The 19,992-nt window shown below is 38.8% G+C and overlaps 1 protein-coding gene across 1 annotated transcript in view; it reads left to right on the top strand.

Annotated features, from left to right (window-relative positions):
* The window catches only part of LOC137295285 (uncharacterized), a 32,520-nt gene extending 17,084 nt beyond the window's left edge, over window positions 1-15,436 (top strand). Inside the window, exons 10-11 of the mRNA XM_067826599.1 lie at window positions 14,369-14,441; window positions 14,971-15,436. Of these exons, the coding sequence (XP_067682700.1) occupies window positions 14,369-14,441; window positions 14,971-15,436 (539 nt within the window). The remainder of the gene's footprint in view (window positions 1-14,368; window positions 14,442-14,970) is intronic.
* The last annotated feature ends 4,556 nt before the right edge of the window (window positions 15,437-19,992 follow it).

The raw sequence follows: 19,992 nt of genomic DNA, 5'->3' as shown, positions 1-19,992 counted from the left end.
TATCAAATTAAACCTCCAATCATAAAATATTTATTTATTTACAAGTTTGATATCAAATCTAATTCTTTTTAAAATGCGAGAATTAAACGAAAATTTATGTTACTAAAAAGATCCTTCAAAACGCGTGATTTGAAATATTTATCCCTTGTGATGGAATATTCGACACAGTCATGCTTTACGGTGATTATTTCATCACAAGGGATACAAAATTGAGGATCCTCACCTTTCAATAAGTATTCATGAGTATGGCCAATACGACATCGTCGCATGATCACCTCTTCAAATCTGGACTGACAAGCCAAGTAAGTATAACCAATATAAGGTTTTCCTGCATGTAATTTATTAATACCCACAAGGGATTTAACAGTGTGAAGTGACTCAGCTGTCTGAGTGACTGAGTGAGCGAGTGAGTGACTGAGTGACTGAGTTAATATTTATCGTCACATCGGCAATATTCCACTTGGGTGTCCCACTTCTTTTGCATCAGATCACGGATATAACATCTAATGGTAGCGTTATAATTAGTGTATGGAATAAGAAGTGGTGTCACAGATTTGGTGAGTGCTGCTTTGGCAGCAAGATCAGCCAGTGTATTCCCTGAAATGCCTACGTGGCTGGGTAACCAACAAAAGACGATGTCGTATTGGCCAGTAATAAGATCATTATACATTTCAATAATTTCTATCAAAAGTGGATGTTTACAAGACAATTTTTAATATAGTCTGAATAGATTATATACTGCTTATCTGGAATTCTAGAAGATATTGTTCTCGATCCAATGACAGGGGCACAAGCTACTGCACCACCGTCCTTGGAACATCTGTAAATAAGGGTTTGTAATTGCTATATTTAGTTTTTAATTGATTATATTCTTGTTTATATTGTAATTCATTAGTTTCTGATTTTTTAAATGAATTTAATGTTAGGTCGACTTGTGATCTAACCAACTGCCAAGGACGAGAAGAAAGACCACGGGAGGGAGCTATATTTTCCAGCTCATGCCGGCCGAAGAAAGAAAGGGTTTAATTCTGTGCCCTAGAGGCGGAACAAGAGAACACTTATTGTCGTACAAATGCTCATAAAGTGGATTGAACACACAGTTACATGCAGGGATATAATTCATTAGAGTATAATTTAGTAATGTATTGTCAGGATAATTTTATACGACGTTGTGTAAGAGATGGTTCATCGGCCTCAATGTAAAGACTGTCAATAGGTGAAATTCTGAAAGGCCCAAGACAAATTCTTAAGTCTTAAGTCTTGACACAGAATCGAGAAGTTTAAGGTTGCTTTTGCAAGCTACACCATATACGATGGAGTCATAATCGAGTTTTCAACGGACCAGTGATCGATATAGGTGTAAGAGGGTAGTTTGGTCCCCACTTTGAGTTGGAAACAACTTTCAACAAATCTAGTGCCTTCAGACACTTTGCTTGAAGGTATTAAGAAGGTTAAATGAGAATTTTCAATCAAAATTAAACCCAAGAACTTGGCCTCCTTTACAACTTTGATGGGAGTGCCATTTAAAGATAGTTCAGGGTCCTTATGAGGCTTATATGTTCTACAAAAGTGTATACAATTAGTTTTGGACTTTGAAAATTTAAAACCGTTTTCAAGACACTATTCATTTATTTTGTTTAAACACAACTGCAATTGCCGTTCAATAGTATGCATATTTTTACCACAAATCATTCACAAAAGTGATCCGTCAATTGAATCATTTAAAACCTTGGATAAACTGTTGATTTTAATGCTAAATAAAGTGACAGACAAAATACTGCCTTGAGGGACACTCTGATCCTGATTGTAATGATCAGACAGGGTTGAACCCACTCGGACTTGAAATTGCCTGTCTTTTAAAACAATCTGATATAAAAAGAGGCAAACGGCCTCTCAACCCAAATCATGTATTCAAAATGCCTTGCTTCCAGGTCGTATCATAAGCTTTCTCGAGATCAAAGAAAATCGATAGAGCATGTTGTTTATTTACTATAGCATTTTTAACGAAGGATTCTAAACGTACCAAATGATCAATGTTACTACGATTTTTCCTGAAACCACACTGAATGTTTGTGATCGGGTTATTGGTTTCAAGATACCAAGTTAATCTGTTGTTCACCATACGTTCCATGGTATTACAGACACAGCTAGTGAGAGACATCGGCGTGTAATTCGACGGATCTGTATGATCCCGGTCAGGTTTTGGTATTGGGACTACAATGTAGTATGTTTTATTCTCTGAATCATGTTCCACACCTTAGACATAGGTGTGCGTGAATTTATTTTGGAAATATAGTTTCTCCAAGATTGCCGTTTGTATTGTTTGAAGGTAAGACGTGCCTTCGCACTTAATATTTTAAATTTATTTAAATTGTGGACAGTTGGGTGATGACGGAAATATTCCTCTGCCTTTTTCTTCGCTTTTCTAGCATTTTTGCAGTCTGCATTAAACCATGGCTTCCGCACACGTGGAGCTGTAGAGGACCTTGCTATGCACTCATCAGCAATTTCAGTTAAAACGTCGGAAAACACGTGAATAGGATCAGCAATATCCAAAAAATATACGGGTCGTAGTTTAGATGTGCATAAAGTTTGAAATAAGGACCAATCTGCTTTGGAAAAATTCCATCTTGTGTAAGATGGCGAATCAGTTGGAAATATTACTGATAGTATCGCTGGAAAGTGATTACTTCCACAGAGGGCATTGTGGACTGACCATTCAAACTCATTGAGTGCAGTAGAGTCTGCAAGAGATAACTCCAGAGATTAGGTACCGGTTGCAGAATGCAGATAAGTGCTCGAACCATCATTGTATTATACACAAATCATTATTTGAAATAAAATCTTCCAGTGTTTTACCCTTAGTGTTAGTATTTGTACCACCCCAGAGTGGATTATGGCCATTGCGATCACCCATTGAAGATCAAACAGGTTAAGTGTGAAAGGAGGCGGAATATACAACGAACATATTGTAAATGCAATATGAAGAGTGAGTCTCACTGCAACGGCTTGAAGATTAGTTTTAAGTGTTAGCGGGCTATGAATATCATTTTGTTTAACAAGGATTGAAGATCCACCAGTGGCCCTGTCACCTGGAGGTGAGAAAGAGTGATATGCATCGAACTGACGTAGATTAGAATTGTCTGTCTGTTTCAAAAGAGTTTCCTGCAGACAAAATACTGATGGTGCCAGGTCGTGAACTAAAAGATGTAACTCATTAAAATTTATCTTTAATCCTCTACAGTTCCACTGTACTATAGTTCTGGAAGACATTATCGTTTGGGTGGGTTGATTGGAGATCTACCCCGCGCTTTCTTTGAGGGCGACAAGCTATGTGCCCTGGGATGGATGTGAACCGATACATCCATTTCCTCAAGTGATCCAAACTTGTTAAACAATTTGATTTTATTATCTGACCCCTTTGGTGCTCGATTTGATTTCGAAGTTCTGGTCTTGTCTTGAATTTCGATTTTACAGTTTGTTTATCGTTTCTATCAGACTGTGGAGGAGTTGGAGTCGAAGGAGATACGATCTTTCGCGTAGACTGATCTGTAGCTGTCTGAATAGACTGTTCTGACTGTGGAACATCAGGGGAGATAGATTGAGGAATATCTGAATTTACCCATGTCAGGTCAGTCTGACATGATCTTGACGAAGTTAGTACTGGTGTAGTTGTTCCTTTTGATAAGGTTTAGATGTTTAGGCGTACGTTTCAGTGTGCTCAGTAGATTGTACAATCTTTCTTGATTCAGCAAAACTGACGTTCCTGGAAAGTTTGATTTTGTTAATTTCCATTTGCCTTTTCCAAATAGGACATACTTTCGAAAGGGATGAATGATTTCCTGAACAGTTTGCACATTTTTTGTGAATACTGGCACAATCTTCGGTTACATGTGCACATGTAACAGACAATGTTCAAGTATTAACACCATGTCCGTACTTTTGACACTTAAAGCAGCGCAGAGGATTTGGAATATGTAAGTCAACATTCATTGACTTTGAAGGAGTTGGAGCTGAAAATGAAAACAGATATGTGTTGATTTGGACAGTCTCATTATTTTTCAGCGTTGTGAAACGTTTGACGAAATATACTCCTTGATCTTTCATCTCGGACACTATATCGAGCTCAGTCATGTCTGCTAGAAGACGTTCACGGTCTCGAACTATACCTTTGCTTGTATTCAGTGTTCTGTGGGCAGAAACTAATACCGGGACTCCGACAAACATATCAGTTGATAACAGGTTGGTAGCTTGTTGTTTTCTGCTACGTTCAATCAGCAGCAAACCTGATCGCAAGCGTTTGATATCTTTCACCTCACCTGCAATGCCAGAGATACCTTTTGAAATTGCAAAGGGATTTATTTTAAAGGACTCTTGTCAAGGGGTCTCAAAAACCAAAAACGTGACCAGTGATCAATTTGTATAGAGGGTCGATGCTGATCATCATTTTCCTGTTGATGTTTTGTTGTTGTTTTTTTTGTTAGGGGTTTGGTAATCCATGATTATTAGTATATTGGTTTGTCATCCGAGCTCCCCACCCACCACGGAGTATCACAAGGACAATGCTAAAGCAAGCGGGCCTCCAGCTTACAGCACCAAAGGATGCCCGGATGATATACTCCAGCAGAAGAATTAAAAGATTAATAATTCCACCAGATTGGCCCATAAGCCACCGCCTTCTGGGCATAGGACTCTAGGCAAAGTTCAGAACAACATAATTTAAAATAAAAAATATTTTAGACAATAACGCCAAGACTAAAGTTACACCAGTTCCAAATAATATTTGCGCAATGATAAATATAATTATAATCCATGCACAGGCTTGGCATGACCAGCCGATTGGTTGAACCGGGCCCATTCAACCACCCGTCTAGGTGAAGTCAGGCCCCCAAAAAGTGGTATATTAGGCAATAGGAACATAGTTACAAGCCCCTATTGCCCTCAACCACCAGGATCCCTTCCTCCACTGACACAGGGCTGCAACCCACGGCAAACGGGTTGGTGGACCAAATATCCCCTGTTCACGGGTGCCGTCTGAGTGACTGATTGGATGAGTATACTTCAAGTTTATTTGTCAAAACGGCCTGGCACATTGCTGATGATGTAGACATGGCTGTTTTGATGTTGATGGCAGATGGAGTATTCGTAATTAAGGCATAACATGTATCAGGTTCTGATGTGGGAACAGGAAGTTTCTTAGCTTCAACAAAAGTGATATTCTGTGTAATTTGATTTTATTGATCTCAATTTGTTGCCTCCAGATTGGACTGTTTAGTGAAAGAATAATGTGTCCTAGAGCAGTTGACGCATTTTTAATGGTATTATTGTAATGCTCAGTAACGTGAGTTTTCTCACTGCAATGAGTGAGTGAGACCTTCAGCAACCCATTCTTGCCATAAAAGGCGACTATGCTGTCGTAAGAGGCTACTAATGGGATCGGATGGTGAGGCTCGCTGACTTGGTTGACACATGTCATCGGTTCCCACTTGCGCAGATCGATGCTCACGTTGTTGATCACTGGATTGTCTGGTCCAGACTCGATTATTTACAGACCGCCGCCATATGGCTGGAATATTGCTGGGTGCGGTGTAAACTAAACTCACTCACTCACTCCTTCACCAACACAGGGCCGCAACCCACGGCAAACGGGTTGTTGGAGCAAATAGTCCCCCGGGTCCACAACCGGGGACTGGCGAGCTCTTAACGTTAAACAGCACCGACCACGAGGAGGTGGCTCGCCATGGGTGCCACAGTCACACAGAACCTTCACATTGTTCCAGTTAACATTTCTATGCTGTAAGCACCAGTTCAACCTTCGACCCTTTTGTTCAGGTTTCATGATCGGTGATGGAATTGCTTGGCTTTTCTGCCAGCCCATCGCATGCAGATCAGTTCTAGTTGTCTCCCTACAGACAGTCACAATTCCTCTATCAATCATATCCGGTCTCAAGTTTTCTACACTCCTTCGTTTGGTTTTAGAAACAAGAATACGAAACGGCCTCCTGTCACCGACAGTCAATTTTCTGTTCCCTGGTACTCAGTACCATATCCATTTGCAATATTTTTATAGTGGTACATGATAAACAGTGGACAAAGGGATGCCTGTTCTTCTTGAAATCACTTTAGCAGATCTGATGTCCTTGTTATAATACTCTAAAATCAAGTTCCTCTCCTCTGAATCATCCATACTGAGGATCACTGAAAATGCCGTCTGCTAACAAGTAAACAAAGGAGATTACAATTCACAAACCAGTGAAAAGGGATTAACAGAATTTTCCCTCTTGAATGAAACCAAGTACTTGATAGCTGGTCAAATTTTAACAACATATGCGGCCACACCTTAGCTGAAGGTCGCTTTAGTGTCTTCTTGCAGCTCAGGCAGATGTCCAGACACATGCAGTCGCCATGGCAGAAATGCAAGGGTAATGTCTAATTCAGTGTTGACGTGTTTAAATGTTCATTTTAGTTTTAAGTGTGATGAGATATAAGCTTCAGTCCTATGTGCAGATTCAATAGCACTTACCTGATTGTTGTAACACATTGCTTAATTATGACAACACATTGAGCACCAATTCTATTCTCCATATTTGTACGCATAATATTAAAAACGGAAACAAAAACAGTACCTACAAATACACAATTAATGGGGTGAAACTCCACTTGGGGTGAATTTACCATGTTTGGAATATGTGATGAACAATCGGGTGAGATAGCCCAGGTGAATGTCAGTGGAGTTAATGCACACTTATGCAATCTACATAACTAACCATGGCTTACGAAACCCCACTAAGAAGAGCAAACTTCCTCTCCAAAATGATCCCGTTGACGAACTCAGACCGTCCAAACAGATTGATTACTGGCCACGTCACTTGTCATTGAGACCAAAGATAACACACCTTTGAAGCTGAAACCGTTTGCTGTGTCTAAGGGTATCCAAGGCATTGCTGGCGAAGTAAAGAACATTAGAAGATTACGTTTTGGTGCGCTGTTGATTGAGTGCGCCAGAAAGCAACAGTCAACCAACCTTTTGAATATCGACACTTTTGTTGGTACTCCGGTTACTGTAACGGCCCACAAAACACTGAACACGAGTAAGGGCATAGTACGTGATCGAGATCGCATGCTGGCAGACATGTCTAAACTTGATATCGCTTCCGAAATGAAAGATCAGGGTGTATTATATGTCAAACGTTTCACAACCCGAAAAAACAACACAACTATTCAAACTAATACCTATCTGTTTTCTTTCTCATCACCTACTGCTCCAACATCACTTAAAGCTGGATACTGTAATATCAGTGTGGAAAAGCACATTCCGAATCCCCGTCGGTGTTTCAAATGCCAAAAGTTCGGCCACGGTGTCAATACTTGCACTGCAGTGAAAAGACACACACAACAGACGATTGTGACAGTAATGTCAAAAAAAGCACCAACTGCTCAGGCGACCATTCCTCATTTTCAAAACAGTGTCCTATTTGGAAAGAGCAAATGGAGATAAACAGAATAAAGTTTACTCAAAATATCTCCTTTTCTGAGGCAAAAAAAAACTGGTAAAGAGGTCTGATCTTCCAGAAAGTTATGCTACAGTAGCAAAAACATCATCGGAGTCTACCTCTAAAAATAACAAAATCATCCACAGACTGCCAGACTACCTTGACTTGGGTAAATTGCAATTCTCCTCAGCTTTTGTACTCTGCCATATCATCTCAGACTGAGGAATCACTTCCTAGTACATCAAAGTCTTCTTCTGATCATAAATCATCATCATCTCAGTCACACTCAAAGTCTCAATCGACAGCTGATAGTCAACAAACTGTGAAAAGTAAACCTAAGCCAAAGCCTGATGCTTCAAAACAACAAAGTGGCAGAGCACCTAAAGGGTCACAAAACAAAATTCAATTGTTTAATAAATACGGGTCTCTTGAAGACATGGACGTTTCTGAAAACGTCCATTCTAGGGCACATAGCTTGTCGCCCTCCAAAAGAGTGCGGGGTAAATCCCCCCAAAAGATAGTTTATTCCAATAATATTGTACAGTGGAACTGCAGAGGATTAAGGACTAATTTACATGAATTACAGCTATTAGTCCAAGATTTCACACCTTCAGCGACATGTCTCCAAGAAACATATTTAAAACAAACAGATACATTTGACCTTCGTCATTTTAATGCATATCATTGTTTTTCACCTCCAGGTGATAGAGCCACTTGCAGGTCGTCATCCGTTCTAGTCAGACAAAACGTTATTCAAAGCCCAGTTTCCCTTATTACTAATATGCAGGCTGTTGCAGTGAGAATTACTTTACATGTAGCGTTTACGCTATGCTCACTCTATATTTCGCCATCTTCGACGTTTGCCAAAACTGATCTTCAGGCTCTATATGACCAACTCCCGAAGCCCTGTATTATAATGGGAGATTTAAATGGGCACAACCCACTCTGGGGTAGTGTAACTACAAACACCAAAGGTACGTTGTTGGAGGACTTTTGTTCCGACAATGATTTATGTACTTATTATGATGGTTCCAACACATATTTACACCATGGTACAGGGACCTATTCTGCTCTTGACTTGTCACTCACAAATTCAGAACTACTAAATGAATTTGAATGGTCTGTCCACGATGACCTTTGTGGAAGTGACCATTTTCCTACTATTCTAAAATCTGTAACTCCATCTGATGTTCCTCCATCATCAAGGCGGAATTCTAAAAGGCTAACTGGGCTTTATATGAAACACTGTGTGCGGAGAAACTTAATCCTGAACTTTTTATTGACGTTCCTGATGCTATTAGATGTTTTTTCTGATGAACTGAATTCCATGGCTGATGAGTATATACCAAAGTCCTCTGCACTTCCACATATTCGAAAACCATGGTTCAGCGATGAATGCAAACAAGCTAGGAAGGCAAGGAAAAAAGCAGAACATTATTTCCGTCGCCATCCTATAAATAATTTAAAATAAATTTAAAATTTTAAATGCTAAAGCACGGCGTACTTTTAAACAGAACAAACGCCAATCTTGGCAAAATTATGTATCCAAAATAAATTCTCGGACACCCATGTCTAAGGTATGGAACATGGTCCAGAAAATTAAACGTAAAGGTACTAAATCTACTGTCCATCATCTTAAACATGGAGATCAATTACTTACTGATAAATCAGATATTGCAAATAAACTGGGTGAAACCCACGCTAAACGTTCTTCCTCTTCTAATTATATACCTAAATTTACGCAGTATCAAAGACAACAAGAAAAGAAAACTATTAATTTCAATTCTGATCATGGGGAAGATTATAATGAAACGTTTTCTATTCATGAACTCCATACTGCTCTTGATCAAGCTCATGACACTGCTACAGGAGCTGATAACACACATTATCAACTCCTGAAACATTTACCAGAATCCTGTCTGGAAACTCTCCTAAATATTTTTGATGATATTTGGACATCAAGTAACTTTCCTCCTTTATGGCGTGACGCCATAGTAGTACCAATACCTAAACCAGGACGTGATCATACGGATCCATCCAATTATTGTCCGATTTCATTAACTAGCCGTGTTTGCAAGACCATGGAACGCATGATAAATAATCGAATTGTTTGGTACTTGGAAACAAATAATCTCATAACAGATACACTGTGTAGTTTCCGTAAAAACAGAAGTACTGTTGATCACCTCGTGCGACTGGAATCATTTGTTAAAAACGCACTAATTAACAACCAACACGCTGTGTCAATCTTTTTTTATCTTGAAAAAGCGTATGACACTACTTAGAAATATGGCACTTTAAGAGATTTACATGACTTCGGGTTGCGAGGTCGTTTGCCTGAATTTATAGCCACGTTTTTAAATAACAGACAATTCCATGTCCGTGTGAGTTCTACCCTGTCTGATCATTACAATCAGGATCAGGGTGTTCCACAAGGCAGTATTTTGTCTGTCACTCTTTTTAGCATCAAGATCAACAGTTTATCTAAAGTTTTAAGCGATTCAATTGATGGATCGTTATTTGTGGATGATTTTAATATTTCTTGTCGTGGTAAAATATGCATACCATTGAACGGCAATTGCAGTTGTGTTTAAACAAGATAAATAAATGGTGTCTTGAAAATGGCTTTAAATTTTCTAAATCAAAAACTAACAGCATACACTTTTGTCGTAAATACAAACCACATAAAGACCCCGAACTGTCTCTAGATGGCACGCCGATTAAATTTGTGAAGGAAGCCAAGTTCTTGGCTTTAATCTTTGATTCACACTTAACGTTTTTACCGCATATTAAATCACTTAAAACTAAATGCCTGAAAGCACTTGACTTATTAAAAGTGGTGTCAAATTCTAAATGGGGAGGGGATCAAGCTACCCTTTTCCATCTATATCGATCACTCGTACGTTCTGAACTTGATTATGACTCCATCGTATATGGTGGAGCCTGCAAAAGCAACCTTAAACTTCTTGAGTCTGTCCACCACCAAGGTTTAAGACTTTGTCTTGGGTCTTTCCTAACTTCACCTATTGACAGTCTTTACGTTGAGGCCGATGAACCATCTCTTGCACAACTCCCGTATCAAATTATCTTTACAATATATCACAAAACTATACTTTAACGAATCTAACCCTGCATATAACTGTGTCTTCAATCCTTTTTATGAGGATTTGTATAGCAAAAAGTCTTCTCTTGTTCCACATCTTGAGCTCAGAATACAGCCGTTTATAGCTGCTGCTGGTATTGAGCTGGACAATATAGCTCCTTTCCGTCTTCTTTCCTCTCCCCCTTGGCAGTTGGTTAGGCCACAGGTTGACCTAACATTAACTACATTGAAAAAATCAGAAACGAATGAGTTACAGTATAAACAAGAATATAATCAATTGAAACATACATATGACAATTACAAATCCTTATTTACAGATGGGTCCAAGGACGGTGGAGCAGTTGCTTGTGCTACTGTCATTGGATCCAGAACAATATCTTCTAGATTACCAGACAATAGTTCTATTTTCACAGCAGAAGCTAACGCCATATTAACAGCTCTTAAATATATTCAAAGACACCCTAAACGTAAACAGTATATAATATTTTCCGACTCTCTTTCTTGCCTTCAGGCTATTAAAAATATTTCTTGTAAACATCCACTTTTAATTGAAATTATTGAACTGTATAATATTTTTGCTACTGGCCAATACGACATCGTCTTTTGTTGGTTACCCAGTCACGTAGGTATTTCTGGGAATGTGATGGCCGATCTTGCTGCAAAAGCAGCACTCAACAAATCTGTGACACCCCTTCTTATTCCATACTCTGATTACAAAGCCATCATTAGATCTTATATCCATGATCTGATGCAGAAGAAGTGGGACACCCAAGTGGGTATCAACAAATTACATGAGATAAAACCTTACATTGGTTATACCCACTTGGGTTGTCAGTCCAGATTTGAAGAGGTCATACTACGACGATGTCGTATTGGCCATACAAGGGATAGATATTTCAATGTCAAAACCATCAAGGATCTTTTTACCACTGTTGTTTCTCATTTAGTTATTGTTATTTTTTTTAAAGAAATTGATTTTTTGGTTGAATTTTGAGTAATATGTTCCGTGAATAGATGTATTTTAAATCATTGGTAGCTTAGATTAGTAATTTGTATTGTTAGTGGCTGTACCCTCAAAGGGGGTTGAAGTATTGTAAAATTATTGTCCTCCTGAGAGGGTACGTAAGTCTCCAAACATTCGATGTAAATTTAAGTCTGCCAGGTTTTTAAATCCTAGTATTCTTGTCATTTTAAATTTGGCTAGCATTTCGTACACTCGCCAGCGGCTAAAGGGATGGTGTACATCCAGCTAGGGTCCACGCAGGTAGCAAAGGTACTGTAAGTCCCCATGGTCACTAGTATGGTGATCTACCTTCGGTTGTTGGCGATCTATAGCCCGTGTTTTATAATGTATTGTCTTTTTTAATTACAATGTTTTAGTTTTTCATGCTGGTTTTATATTCATGTCTGTGATATTCTAGTGTTTTTACTGTCCTTTGTCGACAGGTTTTTATATTACACATATATTCCATTTCAGTGTTAATTTCCCGTCACGATATGGCTGAAATATTGCCGATGTGACGTTAAATATTAACTCACTCACTCACCCAATAGTGGCAATACACAGTACAACAATAAACGTTCAACTGTTGGTGAATTCTTTGTCTGCTGACGTGTTGATTTTCACTCTTTCCCCACTGGCATTACATGAAATCATTGCTCTTAAACTAACGCAATAAATGCTTTATAAAATGGCTTATGCCGTTCATTTTTGCAGAGTGTATTAACATCTACGCATAAACATTCAGAGTGTCAAAAGCGCTCCACAAGGCTGTAAGACAAAAGGGGTGATTGCAAGTTTATCTCGAGCACATATTCCAAAAGCTGCCGCCTTTGGTGTTTCGATTTCACACTTTTTGAGGTACAACTGAAGAAGCTTCAGAGTGTCTCCTAGTGGTGAATACACTTCCCCGAAACAGACCGACATCAAGTCGTCTCGCTTTGGCGAAACCACTGTTCTACTGTCTAACAGTGTTGAAGACCTTGGCGTGACTGTTGATCTAGCGTTGTCACTGGACCAGCACATTACAACTTTTGCATGACATGCTTCCTGTGTTGAAGGACCTCCATTGGTTGCCCATTCCACAGCCCATCTCTTTAAAAGTCTACATTCTTGCCTTCAGATGTTTCTCTAGAGTGAGTGAGTTATTATTTAGCGTCACACCGGCACATTTCAGCCATGTCATGACAAGAACAGTCTAGTTTATATCAGTTTGGAAATAGGGACAGTAAAATACTAGATTATCACGGCTATGAAAATCTAAAACTAGGAGGCTATCGTGAAATGCAATCACTATAGACGGTACACAATAAAAACGGACTATAAATCACCAACAGCCGAAGGTAGATCACCATACTCGACCATGGGGACTATTCCCTTCAGCCATTGGTGACGGAAGAAAAATCTAGCCATAAATTAAAAGCACACATATTCTACGATTAGAAATGTGGCAAGTTTAAATTTACTTTAAATGAGTTGGGACTCACATACCCTCTCAGAAGGACAATAATTTTACAATACTTCAACCCCCTTTGAGGGTACAGTCACTAACAATCTAAGCTAATAATAAACTATCAATCATTAAAACACAGCTATCTACAGAAGATATCAATACAAATTCACCAATTAAATCAATTTCTTTTTTTTACAAAAAAAACCCCAACACATTAATTTAAAATTAACAGTGGTAAAAAGATCCTCAACTGTTTTAGCATTGAAATGTGCTACTCAAAAAAAAAGGAAACACATAGCTGAAAATTGTAATCAGTTTATACACTTAAGGTTCAGTAATACAGGGCAGTCATGAAGAAAACCTGAATGAAGATTAACGGTCCAATGCTGCAACAAAATGTACGTCACAAAAGACAAGTGTTCCAAGGTCAAGGTCGCAGAGCAGTCGGTATCTTGTGTGACCACCATTAGCATCAGTGTTTTCTTGGCATCGGCGTCCTAGAGACTGGATCAGATTCCGGATGAAGTGCCTGGGAATGAATTGGTACTCTTCCCTCAAGGCCACAAAGAGAGCAGGTAACGTCTGTGGCTGAGGGTCACGTTGTTGTTGGATGATACATACATCAAAGTTTATTATACCAGTACTTCAGTATACGATACTACAGTATTTCTTACCGTTATAATGATTTGTATGGTATACTTTATATGGTATATTTAAATTACAGGAGCACGTTCGATTTCTCACATATTCTATTTGCCATTTTCTTTATTTTCACTACATTTTCGAATCATCTCAAAGTGTCCATCAGCTTTTAAACCTAAATATACCCGTGTCACAAACTTTTGACACTGAAATGAGTTAAGACCTATTGTCGATTACTCGCGAAAACATGGTTAACCAAGTGAATAATTCGATACTAGATGATACCTTCCCATACGTACGTAGATCACGATATCATATATAAAAATGTGAGCATAAATAAAGGAAAAATTAAAGTTTATTAGATCGTAGAAGAAAATAGTTTCTACATTGTTTCACTTATATGCTTCCATAATATCGAATTTCCATCTTTTAGCTCCAATAACAAAGACGGCCGTAACATTTGTACGTATTTCTAGGTAACTCGACGACCGCGAGTCAATTTTCCAGCCTCGCCGGTGGAGCTGGTGAAAGTGATGCACAGACAAGTAAGTTTGCAATGCAGTTAAGAGACTTATGAAAATATCTCTCCGATATGCATGCTCAAAGTCAGCAAAAACCACGCAATGTTGACTGAATTTCAATGTGTATTAATGTGTACTCTAATTGTGTACGTCCAGGTCTTTACGTCGGCCTGGGTGCAGGCATTGGTGTCTTTCTGATTGTAATCGCTGTAGTCGTCTTTGTGCGAAGGTGAGATTTCGAACAGGCTCTTCTTCCTTCAAAATTATGCTAGTGCTATAGCTTCGAAATGTCAAACATAAAGTCAGTAACTTTCCTTGAGCAGATATAACTTTGTGAAAATTATAAAATAAGATTTGATTTCTCAATTATCGTCCTTAAATTGTATCCTCAAAATGTAATCTGGATATTAACCTGCAGCTTATGTTTACTTCCTTCAAATGTCATATGTCAATAATATGTCACACGTCTACGTCTAAAGGGAGCACAGTAAATACACATAGGAACTACTTCAGTCATCCACAGTACTTGTTCACAAAATGACTCAACGTCAAACAGGTGTGGAGTGGCTGGGTAGTCATTAATACACCCCACTCGTATGCTTGGGACTTTTGCGTCAAGGCTGTTTCCAGGATTACCTCCCGCTGTGACATAAAGTACAACAATTTTCTGTGGTGGAACACATTAACCGCTTAGCGGATTTGCATTAACTATCCAGGTCATTCTTACCCTGTATTCAATGTTGCAAATTATGTTTCAGACAACGCAAAACTGGTTTAGATAAAAAGGAAATATATCAACAGAGGAGCAACAACACATCCACCGAAAACGTGACCTGTAGTCTTGATGCATCGACAGACTATACATATATAAACCCAGACGCACTTGACGGGAAACCACTCTCTCTTCCTGGTCTAACGGTGACAAGAAATACTGAGAAAATGTCCAATCCCGTGCCTGATGTCAAGAAAGAGACGTCCTCAAAACACACCGGAATACTGACAGGAGCTCCTCACAACCATCTTCACGACTTCGACACGACAGGTGTAGATGAACGGGCTATTACACTGGGTCCAAATGCATCTGCGGCAGTTACTAGTGTTGCCAGTTTCGAGGGAGTTCAGTACTTCGTGCTCGAGAACCACAGCTCCACGCAAGAGGGGAAAGGTGATCCTGGTTTATATGACCACATGAAACCAGCAAACGGGCTCTACAACACTACATAGAAAGGGGCTGAATCGTACACATTGAGGATACAATTTAATGACATTGGCGCGATACGCACGGCGACTGAAGAAGGTGACGATCATGTCGTTCATGCCGGGGTGGATGTAAAGAGTTTGGATGACACCTACAACCATACCTTTCATTAGAAAATATACAATATACTCTAGCATTAGTGTCAGAGATAATTAGTTGTTTAGGATCTTCTGCTATTGTAGAGGGTCTTGTAAAGGGACCTTGTTCTAGCACTAGAGAAAATGAACTGAAGGTACAGCAAGAGAAGAATTATTACACCACAGTGTTGTTTTGAAGATAATAATTCCACGTCAGTAGATATAAGCAATAGTATCCACTTCAGTATCAGACATATCTTATGTCGGGATGGATTAAAGTAACATGCCTAAGGTAATATATAGTTTGGTAGTGATACCTACAGAAATATACATGTATGAGGCAATTTATGGAATAGCTGTAGAATTAATACCATATGGGTGTAGTGAGATCCACTAAGCCACAATAATCAAACGTGCAAACATTTTGATCACAGAATAGATTTGCAATATATTTTTTTTGTAAAACGGTAGACACATACGACAGAAAAATAAGTTAGATATTTCACTTCTGGAAATCATACAATCTTGATGTGTGAAAAACGTGGTGTCTGTTCTTCTCAGAAATCGATATTTGGTAATAATTATTAAAGCATTCAAATATCATGACGTAGTCGAAAAATGAAGCTTTGTTCGAACAGATCCAAAGACTTCTTACCTCAAAAATGCAGATCAAAGGCCCGTGTTATAAAGTTCAATTGTTTATTCAGACTTGTTTAACCTTCAGAAGTCCTGTTGACATCGAGCCTACTCTTCATATGAACAAATTCAATGAGTTCAAAGACAACATTTGATTTTGCCTTTCAGCACGCTTTCCCTTTATACAACACTATTCCTTAACTTTGTATACTAATTTATAAACAGGTGGTACTTACATAGTTTGACTTTTCAGTACATTGCTCTAACAAATATGTTTTTATGAGTATGCAACTTGTTTGATCGCCTTTATTTTGTGATGTGTGTTGATGATATTATAAGATGTCTGTAGAACTTTGTTATCATAAGGTGAAATATTTTACAAAACGTTGGTTCGTGGTCTTGAGCTACATAACATAACAACTAAAATGTTTTCCATCACAAAAAGATGGGCCGTTTGGCTGTTTCTCTGTTTTCATCTCAAATGCCATGTGTGTCATTAGGCAACTGAGTGAATGGGTGGGCAAGTTTCATTATTAATCATGAATATCTTTGTAGACCTAGAACCTTATGAGACCGCTTGGGTGGCATACTCCGAGGAGAAATTTGTGAGCACGTTGATCTAATGATAAAGGTCAAAACATAAAGTGCCATACCTTTGATTTTGAACGGTAAAGTCTTTCTTTTTTAAATTATTTGAATAATAGTTGCCAATGATTTCAGTCAAATGTTGTGGAATAATCTTTAAAGGATCGTTCACAGACGATCCTAAAATCATGTCAAGAACACAGTCGGCATGCTATTTCCTTCACCAAACTCCTACAAGTATGTATGAACCAGGGTCAGAGTGGTTCTGGGCAGTGCATCGTGAAAACCAGTGCTCATAGTTTACCACGTAGTCGAAAACCGGACGTCACAGCGCGCAAGTGGTAAAGAAGATTTTTACATTTCACGTTATTTCCCTGACGATCCCCGACAATCGACCCCCTTACACTTACACCTTATTGTTTCTCGACCTTCAGTAGACTAACACACTGCCTACTATTGGATTAGCTATGGTTGTAATCGCCCTGAGTGAGTGAGTGAGTTAAAATTTGTAGTCACGTCGGCAATATTTCAGCCATATCGTGACTAAACCAAGTTGTAAATTCACCATAATTACATGGGAAATATAAAAAATGGCGACGAATGACAGTAAAACAAACTAGACTAGCACATTATTTGAGAAGTAAAACTAGCATCTATCTCTAAAATTGGATTGCAAATTCAGACATGACAGTATAAAATCGGCTATAGATTGCCAACAACGGAAGGTTGGTCACTATATTAGGGCGCTTGAGTGAGCGAGTGAGTTAGGATATATAGTCACATCAGCAATATATCAGAACTTTAAAAGTTCCAGTGATAATAAATGGAATTAAATTACAAAACAACCGTCGACAAAGAACAGTAAGATAACTACATTATCACAGATGAAAACTTAAAACCAGTAATTATATCTAAAACACTTTGACTATAGAGAACAACACAACAAAAATATTTTAACAATAAATGACAATACGACAGAAAAACAGGCTATAGGTTACCAACAACAGAAGGCAGAGCACCATATTAGGGACTTGCATGCGCCATGGATCCTAGATGGGTTTACTCAATCACTTCAGATGTTAGCAAATTTTGGGTAATATGGCCATAGATTAAAATAGCATAGACACTTCTTTTAAAAATAGTAGTAAGTTTATATTTACTTTGAACATTTTGGGTCCTACGTGCCATTATCGTCCTGAACTGAACTAACCAGAACCTACAGTACGGTTTCCTTCAATCTACCGTGACATAATTAATGGTGACATCTAGGTGAGAAATGAAGCAACACTGGTTTAGTTCAATATCGTGAATTTGCTTTCGGTTGGAAGAAAGACCAATACTCACCTTTCAGCCTCAGTAACCTCTTAAAGCCAGTGTGAAAGGAAACAGAACAAATCACAACATACTCCAATGCTCTGAAAAGATTCAAGATGCAAATTGTTCCGTGACCTCTTCAGCGGCCTAATGCGTCCACACCACACCCCATCGACATTTGAAATGATTTGCCAATACCAAAAGGATGAGAACATATATTTTGATGCTAACCAAAAATAGTGATACCCTGTCATCAGTATTGTCCCGTCATCTGCAACGTTCTGCCATCAGTAGTGTCCCGTCGTCAGTAATATCCCGTCATCAGTAATGTCTCGTCATCAGCAATGTTCTGCCATCAGTAGTGTCCCGTCTTGGTATCTTGCCATAACTTCTACATGCCAAAACGTCTACAGACTAAAACAACGAAATACATGATCCAGTGCACAGCTAATCCCCTGACCCTTGTCCCAAGTGCACTGATTGGACTAGTCCGACTAGTTGATCAAGTTGAATAAAAGTACATGAGGTACACGATGAACCGTTTATTAACATAAAAAAATTATATATAAACATGTAATATATCAATATTCAAAAATACATGGTATTGATTTCAAAAAGTTTTAGGAAGTGGCCGACAGCATCTAGAATTCCAGTGGTGTTTCCTGCCTGGTGAGTAGCTTGTCCTTCAGTCTCAAAAGTCGATTCTCTGTCTCCCTTTAGACACGTTTTCTTGTGGGTAGTATCTTGCCGTTATCCCCTTCACTAAACACAAGGAAAGGTCTCCCATCAGTTGTCTCTGTCCAGGCGCCATTGAGATCAACTTCGGATCTTGTCTGTGGAAGTGCTGGGATGTTTTTCTTCTATATCTGTACAGGGCACTGCTCATGGAAGGGAAAGATGGCAGGAATCGAACGTCATCTTGTCTGGCAACCTCGTCATTGTATAGGGATGACATCGGGATAGTCTCTTCTCTGGCTCTCTTTCTTAAGTTGCTGACAAAGCGTATCTTCGTGCTGTCTTCTGGAGCATGTTTGTGGTCCGTGACATTCCTAACAAAATCACCCGACGTTGGTAATCTTCCTTTGCATGTGTACTTCACACACTTCCAGTGTATACAACTTTGTCGGACAACATTCTTGTTGTAGACATAACCGTCTAGCAAGACTTGTGGGGTTCCTTTCTGCGAGATTACAAACTCTACTTTTCTTAGGCCAGTCATTTTGTATATTCCTATTGCACGTTGACATAGGTTATATACTTCGTCTTCAGTAGGGCCCTATCATAAGTAATGTCCTGTCATCAGCAGTGTCCCGTCATCAGTGATGTCCTGTCATCAGTAATATCCCGTTATCAGTAATATCCTATCATCAGTAGTGTCCCGTTATCAGTAATGTTCTGTCATCAGTAGTGTCCCGTTATTAATAATGTTCTGTCATCAGTAGTGTCTCGTCATCAGTAATGTGCTGCCATCAGTAGTGTCTCGTCATCAGTAATGTGCTGCCATCAGTAGTGTCTCGTCATTAGTAATGTCCGATCATCAGTGATGTCCCGTCATCAGTAGCGTCCTATCATCAGTAAAGTCATGTCATCACAGTTACGTCCGGTCATCAGTAGGATTTTTATCGCCTTCTGGTAATCTCTTATGAAAACTCACTTTTTAACTATTTCTGTGAAGTGTTTTCAACAGTATTAAAGGTTGAAATCCATGTAACAATAAAATATATATATTGATGGATTCACTAGTACATATATCATTAATAATAAAACAAGCTTACTGTTTTGTATTGATGAATTAGGTATACGCTTAACACTTTAGTGACTCTCTTTAAGTAAAAACGTCAAGTGTCCTTGACCTCCTTTACCAATTTTCTAACTTTTCCTTATCTGAAACAGATAAGCGTACACTCACT

Source organism: Haliotis asinina, chromosome 8 (genome assembly GCF_037392515.1).
Source record: "Haliotis asinina isolate JCU_RB_2024 chromosome 8, JCU_Hal_asi_v2, whole genome shotgun sequence".
Lineage (NCBI taxonomy): Eukaryota > Metazoa > Mollusca > Gastropoda > Lepetellida > Haliotidae > Haliotis > Haliotis asinina.
This window is presented reverse-complemented; position numbering and strand designations above follow the sequence as displayed.